This window comes from Coregonus clupeaformis, chromosome 20, assembly GCF_020615455.1.
Source record: "Coregonus clupeaformis isolate EN_2021a chromosome 20, ASM2061545v1, whole genome shotgun sequence".
NCBI classification, from domain to species: Eukaryota; Metazoa; Chordata; class Actinopteri; order Salmoniformes; family Salmonidae; genus Coregonus; species Coregonus clupeaformis.
The window spans coordinates 58,073,971-58,092,272 of NC_059211.1; the positions used below are offsets into that span (position 1 = coordinate 58,073,971).

The following is an 18,302-nucleotide window of genomic DNA, read 5'->3' on the forward strand; positions in this document are numbered from 1 at the left end:
AAAAGTAAGTCAAGCCATTGTTTTTCGGGAAAATACGAACAGGATAAATGATATTGCGGTAAACACAACATTACAGTTGGAACTTAATTTGGCCAAAGAAAATGGCTCAACAGAATGAAACAACGCACTTGCAAACGGGTTTAAACCTTCACAAAAGTTTTGAACAGGCTATATTGCAGCAATTACCAAGAAAGGCTAGTGCCTACCATACCGAACAAATGACAGAAATAGGCTAATTATATTTATTTTACAACATGCCTACTTATAACCCATCTTAAACTAAATACGGAGCACACAATTAAAAAGACAGATCTAACTTAATTTAGCCAACGAAAATGTCTCAACAGATTGAAACAAAACACATTTAGCATATTTTAAAGAACTGGTTTGGGTTAATAAATAGGCCTACAATAATAACAATGATATAAACAATTTAAAATATAATGAGAAAACAAATGATTATAAATACGAAAATATAAAACAAGGAAAGTTCAAAAATTGCTTCCTACCTGAAGAACGAGTTGCACAGTAGCCTACATTTGGCCGCGACAACATTCTTCTCATCTTTGTTTACTACAATATTAAAACATTTCCATACGGAGGACATTCCCATTTGAGCAGGGCTCCAGATTAAAATGTTCCCCTGGTGGCACCAGCCCATGATTATAAAGTAATTCACAGTGTAATAGACTACTAATCCAGTGATTGTCATGCATTGTAGGTAGACAATGATGCAATTGTTGTTATATCTTACTTTTAAAATAGAGCTCCAGAATTTTCAATTTTTTTTGCATCTTTATGTGCTCTAATATCATAGGCTAATTTATTTGGGGCTAATTCACCACCTGAGGAAGTGGAAACACTCAAAACACATTAGCTAGATCACTAACTCTAAAGATAATACCCACTCATAGTAGCCATGTATTAATTTAACAGTACATTTAATGTCTGTCAGAAGGTGTGCTGTGAAGGTGTGGTGCAGGAATCAAGCGCAGGACGCAGGAACTTAGTCCAATAGACTTTAGTGAACCAAAACTCAAAACGAGTCAAAAGAGCTTGGATACGAGCGATTACGCACACAGGCGTAAAATCTAACAAAATAACAATAACGCACAAACACGTGCGAGAACTTCTCCAACACAGAGGAGAGAACGAAGCACAGACATACACGACAGCAAGTTCAATCACACACAACACATGACAAACACAACGAGAACTTATAGGACAATAATGAACGCTAAACGATAACAGGTGTACAACATCAAGACAAAACCAAACGAACATCGAAACATACAACGGTGGCAGCTAGTACTCCGGAGACGACGACCACCGAAGCCTGCCCGAGCCGAAACCGTGACAATGTCCAAAAAAACTTGTTGTAGCCTATTGTCCAATGAGGCCTATGCACTCCCAATGGCCAATGCGCATTGAGATAAAAATAAAAAGTATACCTACAGAAAGCTGAGAACATATTCTCTCCATCTGTGAGAACAGGATAGCTGTGTTTGCCCAGCAATTGTATATTCAAATGTTATACAATCAGAACACTTTTCTTTCTCCCTGAGCTTTTTTTTTCCCCGGGAAAGGAGAGAGAGAGAGAGAGAGAGAGTGGCTCGCTGAACACAAAAACAGATCCCAGCGAAACAGGTACAGGGGCAGGCAGGCAGACACTTTCATTACAGGAATCATGAGGATAATGAACTTTACTGTTTGAACAAATCATGTTTTTAGCCTCCTAAAAAATAGGATGTTTTTAGTGAGGTAAATGAATGTGCAGCCCGCACAGATGCTCCAGACTGCGATACATTTTTTTACTTGCACAGCCAAGTCAAAGGGTCGCAAAATGCAACTAAATGATCGCAGTCTGGAGCCCTGCCTTGTAGGCTTTTCACTAAAGGCGTACTCTCTAACTTTTGTTTTACTTCAATGAAAAAGGCCTCCATCTTCGCAATCAACAGTAGCCTAGACCAAGGCTCCTCTCGCTTTCTCTCTCTCCTCAGCCACAGGGCTACCCCAGAAAATTTGGCCGGAATAACAAATAAATAATCAGCTGTTAATTTATTTTATCAGCCAAAATCCGGCAATTACCGGCTAATGGAAAACCTGACACACACACACGCACACACGCACAAATCTAACATAAACACACTCTCCTTGCCCTGGGCCTACCACATGATGAATGTGTTCATTACACCCTCTCACTGAAATGTAACACCTTTGGTTCCTAACTGGCCCTGGGTCATTGAGAGATGATTACACTGCCTGAGAAATTCAGTAAAAATTAATTAGTGCCTCTGGGCTTTTTGTGTGTGCTGGAGTACTGTGCAGTTGAACTGTGGAGAAATAACTGGCTTTCAGGTGGTAAAGAATCATGAGGCGGCAGTTTCTGAACCAAGCCTGGTATTGTGTTGATCATGAGGTGGTTTACTTCAATAAATCAGCTGCATTAACACCAGTTGTTTTTTACATTTTTGTTATTAATGTTGATTCAATCACCAGGTACAACAGTGAGCTCAGGCTGGTGCGTTTGAAAATGTCAGAGAGTGGAGTCTACACCTTTTATGCCTCCAATGATGATGCAACAATCAATCAGTCATTTTCGGTCTACGTTATCAGTAAGTCGTAGCATTATATTCTCTAAAGATGCCATGGAGCCACGCATACATTATGTTGGGAAATGGGCAGTCAGAGACTTCTGCATACTGTCAATATGATGTAATTAATAATTAACATGATATGGCATTTATGACTAGATTTTCACAGACCATTCAGCGTATGTATTAAAGCCCAACACCTCTTTCGCCCCAACTACAGTAACCCAGAGCATTACAGTTGATTTACATGCTAAGTATCCCCACCTGGCATCAACACTAACATTCTGCTCCTGTCAGGTAAACCAGAGATTGTATCTCATGATGGCCCAGTAAATGGACAGGTGCGATGTGTAGCTGAGGGATACCCCGCCCCACAGATCACCTGGTACTACTGCGAACAGCCTTATATGAGGTGAGATCACTGGGGTAACACACACACATACTCACAATGACATGCTATGATTGGACTGTGTTGATAGATCGAGGGAATTTAGAAATTGAACTGTAATGACTAAAAGGGATAATTCAGGATTTTGGCAATGAAACCCGTTATTTCTTCCTCTGACCTTGATCTTCCTAATATTTCTATATACAGTACCAGTCAAAAGTTTGGACACACCTACTCATTCAAGGGTTTTTCTTTATTTTTACTATTTTCTACATTATAGAATAATAGTGATGACATCAAAACGATGAAATAACACATATGGAATTATGTAGTAAACAAAAAAGTGTTAAATCAAAATATATTTGAATTTGAGATTCTTCAAAGTAGCCACACTCATGGCATTTTCACAACCAGCTTCACCTGGAATGCTTTTCCAACAGTCTTGAAGGTTCCCACATATGCTGAGCACTTGTTGGCTGCTTTTCCTTCACTCTGCGGTCCAACTCATCCCAAACCATCTCAATTGGGTTGAGGTCTGGTGATTGTGGAGGCCAGGTCATCTGATGCAGCACTCCATCACTCTCCTTCTTGGTCAAATAGCCCTTACACAGCCTGGAGGTGTGTTGGGTCATTGTCCCGTTGATAAACAAATGATAGTCCCACTAAGCGCAAACCAGATGGGATGGCGTATTGCTGCAGAATGTTGTGATAGCCATGCTGTTTTAGTGTGCCTTGAATTCTAAATAAATCACAGACAGTGTCACCAGCAAAGCACCCCCACACCATCAAACCTCCTCCTCCATGCTTCACGGTGGGAACCACACACAGAGATCGGATTGACAGACCTTCATGTCTTAAAGTATTGATGGACTGTCGTTTCTTGCTTACAGTGGGGGAAAAAAGTATTTAGTCAGCCACCAATTGTGCAAGTTCTCTCACTTAAAAAGATGAAAGAGGCCTGTAATTTTCATCATAGGTACATGTCAACTATGACAGACAAAATGAGGAAAAAAATCCAGAAAATCACATTGTAGGATTTTTAATGAATTTATTTGCAAATTATGGTGGAAAATAAGTATTTGGTCAATAACAAAAGTTTCTCAATACTTTGTTATATACCCTTTGTTGGCAATGACACAGGTCAAACGTTTTCTGTAAGTCTTCACAAGGTTTTCACACACTGTTGCTGGTATTTTGGCCTATTCCTCCATGCAGATCTCCTCTAGAGCAGTGATGTTTTGGGGCTGTCGCTGGGCAACACAGACTTTCAACTCCCTCCAAAGATTTTCTATGGGGTTGAGATCTGGAGACTCGCTAGGCCACTCCAGGACCTTGAAATGCTTCTTACGAAGCCACTCCTTCGTTGCCCAGGCGGTGTGTTTGGGATCATTGTCATGCTGAAAGACCCAGCCACGTTTCATCTTCATTGCCCTTGCTGATGGAAGGAGGTTTTCACTCAAAATCTCACGATACATGGCCCCATTCATTCTTTCCTTTACACGGATCAGTCGTCCTGGTCCCTTTGCAGAAAAACAGACCCAAAGCATGATGTTTCCACCCCCATGCTTCACAGTAGGTATGGTGGTCTTTGGATGCAACTCAGCATTCTTTGTCCTCCAAACACGACGAGTTGAGTTTTTACCAAAAAGTTATATTTTGGTTTCAACTGACCATATGACATTCTCCCAATCCTCTTCTGGATCATCCAAATGCACTCTAGCAAACTTCAGACGGGCCTGGACATGTACTGGCTTAAGCAGGGGGACACGTCTCGCACTGCAGGATTAGAGTCCCTGGCGGCGTAGTGTGTTACTGATGGTAGGCTTTGTTACTTTGGTCCCAGCTCTCTGCAGGTCATTCACTAGGTCCCCCCGTGTGGTTCTGGGATTTTTGCTCACCGTTCTTGTGATCATTTTGACCCCACGGCGTGAGATCTTGCGTGGAGCCCCAGATCGAGGGAGATTATCAGTGGTCTTGTATGTCTTCCATTTCCTAATAATTGCTCCCACAGTTGATTTCTTCAAACCAAGCTGCTTACCTATTGCAGATTCAGTCTCCCCAGCCTGGTGCAGGTCTACAATTTTGTTTCTGGTGTCCTTTGACAGCTCTATGGTCTTGGCCATAGTGGAGTTTGGAGTGTGACTGTTTGAGGTTGTGGACAGGTGTCTTTTATACTGATAACAAGTTCAAACAGGTGCCATTAATACAGGTAACGAGTGGAGAACAGAGGAGCCTCTTAAAGAAGAAGTTACAGGTCTGTGAGAGCCAGAAATCTTGCTTGTTTGTAGGTGACCAAATACTTATTTTCCACCATAATTTGCAAATAAATTCATTAAAAATCCTACAATGTGAATTTCTGGAATTTTTTCTCTCTCTATTTGTCTGTCATAGTTGACGTGTACCTATGATGAAAATTACAGGCCTCTCTCATCTTTTTAAGTGGGAGAACTTGCACAATTGGTGGCTGACTAAATACTTTTTTCCCCCACTGTATTTGAGCTGTTCTTACCATAATATACCACCCCTACCTTGTCACAACACAACACTTTTTTGGTTACTACATGATTCCATACAGTGGGGGAAAAAAGTATTTGATCCCCTGCTGATTTTGTACATTTGCCCACTGACAAAGAAATGATCAGTCTATAATTTTAATGGTAGGTTTATTTGAACAGTGAGAGACAGAATAACAACAAAAACATCCAGAAAAACACGTCAAAAATGTTATAAGTTGATTTGCATTTTTATGAGGGAAATAAGTATTTGACCCACTCTCAATCAGAAAGATTTCTGGCTCCCAGGTGTCTTTTATAAAGGTAACGAGCTGAGATTAGGAGCACACTCTTAAAGGGAGTGCTCCTAATCTCAGCTTGTTACCTGTATAAAAGACACCTGTCCACAGAAGCAATCAATCAATCAGATTCCAAACTCTCCACCATGGCCAAGACCAAAGAGCTCTCCAAGGATTTCAGGGACAAGATTGTAGACCTACACAAGGCTGGAATGGGCTACAAGACCATCGCCAAGCAGCTTGGTGAGAAGGTGACAACAGTTGGTGCGATTATTCGCAAATGGAAGAAACACAAATGAACTGTCAATCTCCCTCGGCCTGGTCCTCCATGAAAGATCTCACCTCGTGGAGTTGCAATGATCATGAGAATGGTGAGGAATCAGCCCAGAACTACACGGGAGGGTCTTGTCAATGATCTCAAGGCAGCTGGGACCATAGTTTCCAAGAAAACAATTGGTAACACACTATGCCGTGAAGGACTGAAATCCTGCAGCGCCCGCAAGGTCCCCCTGCTCAAGAAAGCACATATACATGCCCGTCTGAAGTTTGCCAATGAACATCTGAATGATTCAGAGGAGAACTGGGTGAAAGTGTTGTGGTCAGATAAGACCAAAATTGAGCTCTTTGGCATCAACTCAACTCGCCGTGTTTGGAGGAGGAGGAATGCTGCCTATGACCCCAAGAACACCATCCCCACATGGAGGTGGAAACATTATGCTTTGGGGGTGTTTTTCTGCTAAGGGGACAGGACAACTTCATCGCATCAAAGGGACGATGGACGGGGCCATGTACCGTCAAATATTGGATGAGAACCTCCTTCCCTCAGCCAGGGCATTGAAAATGGGTCGTGGATGGGTATTCCAGCATTACAATGACCCAAAACACACGGCCAAGACAACAAAGGAGTGGCTCAAGAAGAAGCACATTAAGGTCCTGGAGTGGCCTAGCCAGTCTCCAGACCTTAATCCCATAGAAAATCTGTGGAGGGAGCTGAAGGTTCGAGGTGCCAAAAGTCAGCCTCGAAACCTTAATGACTTGGAGAAGATCTGCAAAGAGGAGTGGGACAAAATCCCTCCTGAGATGTGTGCAAACCTGGTGGCCAACTACAAGAAACATCTGACCTCTGTGATTGCCAACAAGGGTTTTGCCACCAAATACTGAGTCATGTTTTGCACAGGGGTCAAATACTTATTTCCCTCATTAAAATGCAAATCAATTCATAACATTTTTGACATGTGTTTTTTCTGGATTTTTTTGTTGTTATTCTGTCTCTCACTGTTCAAATAAACCTACCATTAAAATTATAGACTGATCATTTCTTTGTCAGTGGTCAAACGTACAAAATCAGCAGGGGATCAAATACTTTTTTCCCCTCACTGTGTGTTTTTTCATCATTTTGATGTCTTCACTATTATTCTACAATGTAGAAAATAGTAAAAATAAAGAAAAACCCTTGAATGAGTAGGTGTGTCCACACTTTTGACTGGTACTGTATCTTAATTCCATTCGTTGACTTTTTAGATTTGTGTGTATTGTTGTGTTTTGTTAGAAAATACTGCACTGTTGGAGCTAGGAACACAAGCATTTTGCTACACCCGCAATAACATCTGCTAAATATGTGTATGCGACCAATATAATTTGATTTAATTTGTGAAGACGTCTTTTCAGACCTTAGTAAGAGGGATTCAAAATGGTCTAATTGTCTTGACCTTCCCAGAGTATAAGCAGAAGTGGGATTGGACATGTGTGATTTGTTGGTGGACTGAAGTGAGATTACCCTCATGTGATCAGGGTTTGCCTCTGACTCGTTACCAGGAAACACTGGTAACGAGTCAGAGGCAATTGGCTAATCATTATCCAATCACTTTCAATTAGGATCAAATCAACTTAGAGAGCTGTCCAACTCAAACAAACATGCTTACAGTTACCCTTGACATGTCTATTTGATTTGTTTGTATACTTAAGGCACTAGGTGATGGTATGGAATGTCTTTGGAATGCTTCAATGTCTAAAATCAGACTGTATTGGCCCACACATCCAACTTTATTGGCACACACAAATAAATAAAGAGAGTCGCACACTCTCGCTATATATAAACCCTCAGTAATTTATACCCAGTAAATTACTGCGAGTTTGTATATAGAGTGTGCGACTCTCTTCATACTTTTTTTATAGCTTGCAGTTTATTCGCCGTTAGTCAGCACCTCCACACAAAATAATGTTCTCTAGCTCCAGCTTTTTATTAGACTATTAACACACACATACACTCGAGAAGCTCTTTAAGTGTGACATGGCGGGGCCTGTGGCCTGTCAGTATGTAGAAAACAGCTGCTGTTTGTGGTATGGTGCTGTGGAATGTGGAGCCTTGCTTGGGGCAGTCTCTGCTTCTTCCAATCATTGTGCTCTACTTTAAACAACAGACAAATCCCCAGCCTTTTCCCTTTCAACATTACAGCTGGCATCATAATGTAACTTGATGATATTGGATTACAAATGTTTCACTCTGTGGACTTCGTGTACCTCTAAGGTATTGTTGTTTTAGTTGATGCTGATGTGGAGGATTGTAGGGGTTCCTTTAGTTTGGTCTGCAAGACTGGCATGGTAGGGGATGAATTGATTTAGCCTGCGACAGTGATGTTTTTTCTGGGAACATTGATTTAAGACCAATGTATGCTCGTATGCGTCATGCCCCAGTGCTGTCCAAAGACTCTCTGTACCTGGCTGTTGTTTTGAAGGGCACTCATGGTGAACATAATAGGGGAAAGAGGGGATGGTTGACTCTAAATGACCTGCATCCCAATCAAAAATTCCTAACTTTTAGATGTCCATGATCTAATGTGAACCCTTAGTTTCCCGTTTGTATACTCATAACAGAACATTCATTAATGTTACAATAACTGCTGTGTTTAGAGCCACATGAAACAATGGACTCAAAGCTACTGAAAACAACATCCAAATGCAGTCACACTAGATTGGTAGACAGTTTGTCCCATTGTCCCCCTCAGGTGCTCCCACCAGATGAACGCCACTCAGGAGGAGCAGGACATTGTCACGGTGACGTTGTTGAGTCCTTCCTTTGGGAAGACGGAGGTGGAGAGCAGGCTGAACATCACCACGGGAAGATTCCACACGCTGGAGTGTGTGGCCACCGTGGAGGGAGAGCAGGACTACACACTGTTCTCTATCAGTGGTGAGTTGTGGTGACGCACTCACGCACGCACGCGCACACACACGCACACACACACACACACACACAGTTACTGGGAGGGTGTTGTCTATACCTCTGTGATAGGGTGGAAGCTCATCATCCTGGTACGTGTGGGCATGACTGTGTGTGTGTCAGCAATTACTCCTGGCTAAACACTTTCGAAACACACGCACATACACCCTGCAAAAATGTGTTGTTTTTAAGAGGTGAGTTTTGCATAGCCTTGCCTTGTCACACCTCAGGCAGAACACTTTGTAGGCTCAATGAGAAAAACACAGACATCTCACTCTCCTGACTCTATCAGCTCAGACAATGTATCTCTCTGGTCCCATTCCCTGGAATTTAGCATTCAGTCTTTTTCATATTGGCCCAGATATACATTAATAAACTGATGCCTTCCTTATCAGCTGATAGCTGTGTTTGTGATTGTGAACAATGGACTATTTCTCTCTCTCTCGCACACCCACACATACACACACACATACACACACAAGCAGTATACACAAGAGTTGGGAGTTGTTGGGGGGCTTGGGGGTGTTAAGGTGGTCTTGGCGTCAGCTAGTCTGTCCGTGTGTTTTTAAATGGATGTGTTTGGTGTTAATCCCTAGGATATCCCTACTTTGGGATTAGAGTTAAGTACAGTGTCAACAAACCTAAAGAGGACACAGTGACTGGAAGGTGTCTGTGGTTGGTTGTTGTTCCTCTACAATCTGGCAATCCCATTCAGGCGTCTCTCATTAGAAAACGCTTTTATAGACAATACTCAATATGAAAAATTCACAAATGAATGTCATTAATGCAGTACTAACTAGACTACATTACATGAACTACATTACGTCCCATCTGTAATTGGTACAGATAAACCCAGGGTCACCAAGGCCATTCAGGTCAGACAGCTCATTCCTTCTCCCATTATGTCTAACCTGAGATATCACAGTGCCATCCGTTTTGTCACCAAAGCCCCATATGCTACCCACCATTGTGACCTGTACGCTCTCGTTGGCTGGCCCTCACTACATATTCGTCGCCAAACCCACTGGCTCCAGGTCATCTATAAATCACTGCTAGGCAAATCCCCGCCTTATCTTAGCTCATTGGTCACCATAGCAACACCCACCCGTAGTATGCGCTCCAGCAGGTATATCTCACTGGTCATCCCCAAAGCCAACACCTCCTTTGGCCGCCACTCCTTCCAGTTCTCTGCTGCTAATGACTGGAACGAACTGCAAAAATCTCTGAAGCTGGAGACTCATCTCCCTCACTAACTTTAAGCATCAGTTGTCAGAGCAGCTTACCGATCACTGCACCTGTACACAGCCCATCTGTAATTAGCCCACCCAACTACCTCATCCCCATATTGTTATTTATTTTGCTCATTTGCACCCCAGTATCTATATTTGCACATCATCTTCTGCACATCTATCACTCCAGTGTTAATACTAAATTGTAATTATTTTGCACTATGGCCTATTTATTGCCTTACCTCCATAACTTACTACATTTGCACACACTGTATATAGATTTTCTATTGTGTTATTGACATTATGTTTTTGTTCATCTCATGTGTAACTCTGTGTTGTTGTTGTTGTTTTTATCGCACTGCTTTGCTTTATCTTGGCCAGGTCGCAGTTGTAAATGAGAACTTGTTCTCAACTGGCCTACCTGGTTAAATAAAATTTAAAAAAAGATGCAGAGTTACAGCTGTTTCTCTTTATGTGGATCAAGGTCATTTAAGTTATACGCACCATCAACACTCACCCAAACTCCTCAGTTCAACGCAAAGGATTTCTCAATTTGGTTAATCTGAATGTTTATGAAAGACTTGGATTTTGACATAGATCTTACCCATTGATAGAGGTTCAAGATTAAACATTGATATAGGCCTGGAGTCTCTTATGTAAACATAGGCAGAGCAAGATACAACAAACGTGTGTGATAATGTGTCATCACTTACTGGCAGAAATGGTCATCAGTGGTAGGGGCATAGAGTACTTTTGGACCACAAATCCAGCTATCTAGAACATCCTGTTTATATACTGTGGGATGCGATAGTGGAGTATGACGGCACTTGAAGCAAGAGTGAGAAGAGAGTTGTCTTGGTGTGGGTATGAAGATGAGATTGGTATGGTGTAGAGGAGGAGGGGTAGCTGCCTGGACACAGTGGGCATGTTGGTGGGCATTATGGACGAGGAGTGTGTGTAGCCAGGCAGGACAGACCTGTGGGAGCATGTGCCCAGGCTTTAGCGCTCCTCTCGGCAGAGTAGGACAGACGCTTGGAGACGTGCAGGGAAGTCTGGCGCACAGTGGGAGTCCTGGCCGCACTGAGTGTTTAGACGTTGTGGGAATTTTGGATGCAGCCCGCCAGGGAGCCAGCGAGCTGTAGGGAAATAAAATAGGGATGGAGGGAAAGCTTTAAAAGCCACTGACAGGTTTACAGACGATTAGTTCCTGCATACTCTGCATTCTCAGATGATTTGAAATGGAGAGAAAGCCTCTTATGGCTAAAGAGCTTATTACACTCCAGTGTACAGAGCTAGCAAAACAATAACACACCACAAACCGCTACACAAAGGAACAGAAGACTCATTATACAGAAATTATACATAACAACAACAACAACAGCAGCAGCAGTATCACGTCATGCTGCACAGCATTACTACATGCTGCACAACTATAATGGGAATTAAGGAAATAGGTAATAAATAGTATAAAAAATAATTAACAAAATACAGAAAACACAATTCGATTCAAATAATATGATTACTTTTGTGTGATCACTGAAATACAACAATGTAGCATATATGATACTGCACTCTACAATGCTAAAAGGCTAATATGTTGCCAAACATTAAAACTGATCTCTGTCTATCAGTGCTCCTCACTGATATCTCTCTCTGTTATCTATCTATCTGTTATATATCTATCTCTAACGTTACACTGATAATGTATGTATGTCTCTCTCTGGTGTGTGTCCCTGCAGAGAGAACAGTTACCCATGAGCTCTTCACCCCTCTGCTGATTGGAATAGTGTCAGCAACCACCCTCCTCACCCTCATCCTCATAGTGCTCTTCTACAAGTACCTGCAGGTAACTACCCAAACTCACTACCTCTACTCAGGTAACTACCTCTACTCAGGTAACTACCTAAACTCACCTCTTCTCATACATCACAGCCACTTCTACAACGGGTTACACACCTGTGTGTAAACTTGGCAAATTACACACAGTAAGTCATAGGCAAAGATAAGGTACACTAGCTCACCTTTAAAAACTTCTCAGCAATAACTCACAGAGGTCAATAAACTCTGTGCTGAAGTACCATGATTGATGTGAGTTTAATGGTGTCCCCTGTACTTATCCTAATATAACTCTCTGCCGGCCTCAAAGAAACCCAAATACCAGATCCAGTGGAAAGTCATTGAAGGTATCCACGGAAACAACTATGTGTATATTGACCCTACCCAGCTCCCATACGACCACCAGTGGGAGTTCCCCCGGGACAAACTGCGTTTTGGTGAGTTCCTATGCTTTCATCACACTCAGGAAAAGCACTGTTAATCACCAATACATCTCTTACAGTATATGTATCATCTCTAATCCAGAACTGTATGATGTACAGTTTGTTTTTAATATTATCTAGGTCTATTTTATATGTGTATCAATCGATAGCAGCAGGTGTTGAAATAAGTCTCTTTTGTTTTGGTATTTGGAGCCAGCCAATGTATCTTTGTTGTGACATCATGCCTTATCCCAAGGTCCTGTCTCATAATGATGGATTTACACTCTATTTGCTCACCGGTTACACTTTTACACTTTTACATTAGCCCTGAGCCTACACTAACTGCATGATGTATTTAATGTAGCTGTTTTCTTTTATAAAGAACACCAACCCCTCCCTCTAAGCAAACGTTCTGTTTACATTTTGGAGGTGTTTTTTTCTTCTCCGAACCACCCCAAACAGGATCCTGCATGTCCTGGTGTCTGCTGGCCCCGCCCTTGCAGGATAAACCTGGTAACAGGTGGCAGAGTCAGGATGTGGGAGGGGAACAGGATGGAGTAACATTGTTCTGTCTGTCTGTGTTTCCATGCAGGGAAAACTCTGGGCTCTGGAGCCTTCGGGAAGGTAGTGGAGGCTACTGCTTATGGAATGTCCAAAGCTGATACAGTGATGACAGTGGCGGTCAAAATGCTCAAACGTAAGAGGTCACAAACTATGAAAAAAATGTTGATATAGCAATAAATAGAGACACATTTTGGTGACAGATGTGTGTATTTTAAAGTATCTGACTGATCAGACCTGGTCAGGTCACACGGTCAGAGTGAACCCCTGCCCCTAATTATGAGTGCTAAACACCTGGATATTTGACTAAATGTATTTGACTAGCTACTGACCGTGTGTGTATGTTTGTTTGTATGTTTGTGTGGGTGTATGCAGTGATGTACACTATACAGTGCATTCAGAAAGTATTCAGACCCCTTGACTTTTTCCATATTTTGTTACGTTACAGCCTTATTATAAAATGGATTCAATTGTTTTTTCTCCTCATCAGTCTACACTCAATATCCCATAATGACAATGCAAAAACAGGTTTTTAGAAATGTTTGCAAGTTTATTAAAAATAAAAAACAGAAATACCTTATTTACATAAGTATTCAGACCCTTTGCTATGAGACTCAAAATTGAGCTCAGGTGCATCCTGTTTCCATTAATCATCCTTGAGATGTTTCTACAACTTGATTGGAGTCCATCTGTTGTAATTTCAATTGATTGGACATGATTTGGAAAGGCACACTACCGTCTATATAAGGTCCCACAGTTGACAGTGCATGTCAGAGCAGAAACCAAGCCATGAGGTCGAAGGAATTGTCTGTAGAGCTCCAAGACAGGATTGTGTCGAGGCACAGACCTGGGGAAGGGTACCAAAACATTTCTGCAGCATTGAACGTCCCCAACAACACAGTGGCCTCCATCATTCTTAAATTGAAGAAGTTTGGCCAAACTGAGCAATCGGGGGAGAAGGGCATCGGTCAGGGAGGTGACCAAGAAGAAATGGTCACTCTGACAGAGCTCCAGAGTTCCTCTGTGGAGATGAGAGAACCTTCCAGAAGGACAACCATCTCTGCAGCCCTCCACCAATCAGGCCTTTATGGTAGTGGCCAGATGGAAGCCACTCCTCAGTAAAAGGCACATGACAGCCCGCTTGGAGTTTGCCAAAAGGCACCTAAAGGACTCTCAGACCATGAGGAACAAGATTCTCTGGTCTGATGAAACCAAGATTGAACTCTTTAGCCTGAATGCCAAGCATCACGTGGATGAAACCTTACAGTGAAGCATGGTGGTGGCAGCATCATGCTGTGGGGATGTTTTTCAGCTGCAGGGACGGGGAGACTAGTCAGGATCGAGGGAAAGATGAACGGAGCAAAGTACAGAGAGATCCTTGATGACAACCTGCTCCAGAGCCCTCAGGACCTCAGACTGGGGCGAAGGTTCACCTTCCAACAGGACAACGACCATAAGCACACAGCCAAGACAATGCAGGAGTGGCTTTGGGACAAGTCTCTGAATGTCCTTGAGTGGCCCAGCCAGAGCCCAGACTTGAACCTGATCGAACATCTCTGGAGAGACCTGAAAATAGCTGTGCAGCGACGCTCCCCATCCAACCTGACAGAGCTTGAGAGAATCTGCAGAGACGAATGGGAGTAACTCCCCAAATACAGGTGTGCCAAGCTTTTAGTGTCATATCCAAGACGACTCAAGGCTATAATCGCTGCCAAAAGTGCTTCAACAAAGTACTGAGTAAAGGGTGAATACTTATGTAAATATTATATTTCAGTTTTTATTTTTAATAAATTAGCAAAAAATTCTAAAAACCTGTTTTTGCGTTGTCATTATGGGGTATTGTGTGTAGATTGATGAGGGAAAAAAACAATTTAATCCATTTTAGACATGGCAAAATGTGGAAAAAGTGAAGGGGTCTAAATACTTTCCGAATGCACTGTATATACAAAAGTATGTGGACACCCATTCAAATTAGTGGATTTGGCTATTTCAGCCACACACGGTTCTGTCAGGTGTATAAAATTGAGCACACAGCCATGCAATCTCCATAGACAAATATTGACAGTAGAATGGCCTTACTGAAGAGCTCAGTGACTTTCAACGTGGCACCATCATAACATGCCACCTTTCCAACAAGTCAGTTCGTCAAATTTCTGCCTGCTAGAGCTGCCCCGGTCAACTGTAAGTGCTGTTATTGTGAAGTGGAAACATCTAGGAGCAACAACGGCTCAGCCGCGAAGTAGTAGGCCACACAAGCTCACAGAACGGGACCGCCGAGAGCTGAAGCACGTAGCACTAAAAATCGTCTGTCCTCGGTTGCAACACTCACTACCGAGTTCCAAACTGCCTCTGGAAACAACGTCAGCACAATAACTGTTCCTCGGGAGCTTCGTGAAATGGTTTTCCATGGCCAAGCAGCCACACACAAGCCTAAGATCACCATGCACAATGCCAAGCGTCGTCTGGAGTGGTGTAAAACTCGCCACCATTGGACTCTGGAGCAGTGGAAAGGCGTTCTCTGGAGTGATGAATCATGCTTCACCATCTGGCAGTCCAACAGACGAATCTGGGTTTAGAGAATGCCAGGAGAACGCTACCTGCCGAATGTATAGTGCCAACTGTAAAGTTTGGTGGAAGAGGAATAATAGTCTGGGGCTGTTTTTCATGGTTCGGGCTAGGCCCCTTAGTTCCAGTGAAGGGAAACGTAATGCTACAGCATACAATGACATTCTAGACGATTATGTGCTTCCAACTTTGTTGCAACAGTTTGGGGAAGGCCCTTTCCTGTTTCAGCATGACAATGCCCCCGTGCACAAAGCGAGGTCCATACAGAAATGGTTTGTTGAGATCGGTGTGGAAGAACTTGACTGGCCTGCACAGAGCCCTGACCTCAACCCCATCAAACACCTTTGGGATGAATTAGAACACCGACTGAGAGCCAGGCCTAATCGCCCAACATCAGTGCCCGACCTAACTAATGCTCTTGTGGCTTAATGGAAGCAAGTCCCCGCAGCAATGTTCTAACATCTAGTGGAAAGCCTTCCCAAAAGAGTGGAGGCTGTTATAGCAGCAAAGGGGGGACCAACTCCGTATTAATGCCCATGATTTTGGAATTAGATGTTAGACAAGCAGGTGTCCACATACTTTTGGTCATGTAGTGTATGTATGATTGTTACACCAACAGCGGCCAGAGGTGTTTGAGCTACTGTAGCATGTCAAACTAGCCAGAGGCCATATTTCCTATGATGTTTTCTTTGATGATTACTTTAAAGCACTTTTAAATGATCATGTTCTGGTGTTGTTTCCACAGCCAGTGCCCATGCCACAGAGAAGGAGGCTCTGATGTCAGAGCTGAAAGTTCTCAGTTACCTGGGAAACCACATGAACATTGTCAACCTGCTGGGAGCCTGTACTGTTGGAGGTAAGGGGCAGTATGTCTGGAGGACTGTAGTGTTTATTCTCATTCTAATCTATGCTACTATCAATCTGAAGGGAGTGGGTAACTGGAAACTAAGTTTGGCAGAGGTTTTTGAGATACAGTAATAATCTGAACAGTCCTCCCTTTTATCACCAATGATTATATGGCTTGTTGGCAATGATCCGTCTAAGCTGCGTACAGGTGCAGAGCACAAAACGTGTACATTTCTAGACATCTTTGGAGAGCTTTTTGTTTTGTCTTAAAGGGGTAGTGTTGTATTTTTAGACAGGCTTGAATAAGCTAAGTAGCCAATAGGCAGAGGGTAGCATAATTTGTCTGATTCTCTTTAATAATGGTATGGGAATAATAATACATTTTATTTTGTAAAGTGGTTTCTTGCATCAAACAACACAACAACATTTCCAGTCACCACCTTGTCTGAAGGACTAGTGGATAAACAGGTTAATTTCAATCATTGCATGTTTTGTTTTTTTAAAGTCTCATGGAATGTAGGCCCACATTGAACACCACACATCGTGGTCCTCTGTAGCTCAATTGGTAGAGCATGGCGCTTGTAACGCCAGGGTAGTGGGTTCGATCCCCGGGACCACCCATACGTAAAAATGTATGAACACATGACTGTAAGTCGCTTTGGATAAAAGCATCTGCTAAATGGCATATTATATTATATTGGCTACTACTGAAGGCTGAGTGATAGAACAGCTATTTACATATTAAAATATTATGGGATGCATTTTCTCCATTGTTTTTAATGGTAGGCCACTCTGGTAGGCCTACATTATGATCAAATAGCCACAGTAGCCTACTTGGCCACTGTTAAAACTGTAACTTAAAGCAGGTACAACCTCAGTGTTCAGAGTAAACGCGCCTTGGAAGTTGCACAGAATTTTCACAACGTTCAAGATTGCACTCAGTAGACCAGAAATGTGATCAGTGCCTCCCAAAAATTGAGGGAACATTGCTTGTTGGGCATTAGAATTGTTTACTATTTGGTGTATAAATGTTTTATGATATAGGAGTGGTGCTGCTGAAACTTGCTGTACTTGTGGGAGTGGTGCTTCTGAAACTTGCCGTACTTGTAGGAGTGAGTGGTGCTCCTGAAACTTGCTGTACTTGTAGGAGTGGTGCTGCTGAAACTTGCTGTACTTGTAGGAGTGGTGCTCCTGAAACTTGCTGTACTCATTTTGGGGTGTCTATATTTCATGGTGTTTTGTTTGTCTTTGTTTGTCTTTAGTGTGTTGTTTCTACGTGGAGGACTTTCATGTGACTGACCATGGCTATTTGTCTCCATGTCTTTAGGCCCAACCCTGGTGATCACAGAGTATTGCTGCTTCGGTGACCTCCTCAACTTTCTGAGGAGGAAGAGGGAGACGTTCTTTTGCGCCAAGCTAGGGGAGGACTGCTACTACAGGAATGTAATGTTGCAGAGGGAGACAGCTACAGCTGGGTCAGATGGGTCAGTGTGGACTCATTAGGTTTACAAGGAGAGGGTGGTAGTTGGGTGTGGGTGGTATATACTGTAATTCTCACTGCACACTTTGTACTGTATATATGTACTGTTGCTTGTGTCATCTCACCTGCTCACAAAAGTAAATACCACTGCCGTTGTTCTCCCACCCACTGGAAAATTCCCCAATTTAACTAAGCATACAGTACTTTCATGGTCTATAAGGCAGGACAAGTCTACACTTTAAACTGACTACTCTTTGTTGTTATTGAGAAAACATACTTACAGTAAATGTAAATGTCTCTGGAGATTCATAAATGTTTATATAAGGGAGTATTTCTTACCTAGTGTGTAGTAGTTATGTGTAGTATTTGA

The 18,302-nt window shown here is 42.5% G+C and overlaps 1 protein-coding gene across 2 annotated transcripts in view; it reads left to right on the forward strand.

Annotated features, from left to right (window-relative positions):
- The window catches only part of LOC121533962 (mast/stem cell growth factor receptor Kit), a 47,271-nt gene that overhangs the window by 13,944 nt on the left and 15,025 nt on the right, over positions 1 to 18,302 (forward strand). For both annotated transcript variants that reach the window (XM_041840358.2, XM_041840359.2), the window contains exons 7-14: positions 2,500 to 2,615; positions 2,892 to 3,006; positions 8,779 to 8,963; positions 11,962 to 12,068; positions 12,369 to 12,495; positions 13,073 to 13,177; positions 16,352 to 16,462; positions 17,780 to 17,936. In XM_041840358.2, the coding sequence (XP_041696292.1) occupies positions 2,500 to 2,615; positions 2,892 to 3,006; positions 8,779 to 8,963; positions 11,962 to 12,068; positions 12,369 to 12,495; positions 13,073 to 13,177; positions 16,352 to 16,462; positions 17,780 to 17,936 (1,023 nt within the window). The remainder of the gene's footprint in view (positions 1 to 2,499; positions 2,616 to 2,891; positions 3,007 to 8,778; positions 8,964 to 11,961; positions 12,069 to 12,368; positions 12,496 to 13,072; positions 13,178 to 16,351; positions 16,463 to 17,779; positions 17,937 to 18,302) is intronic.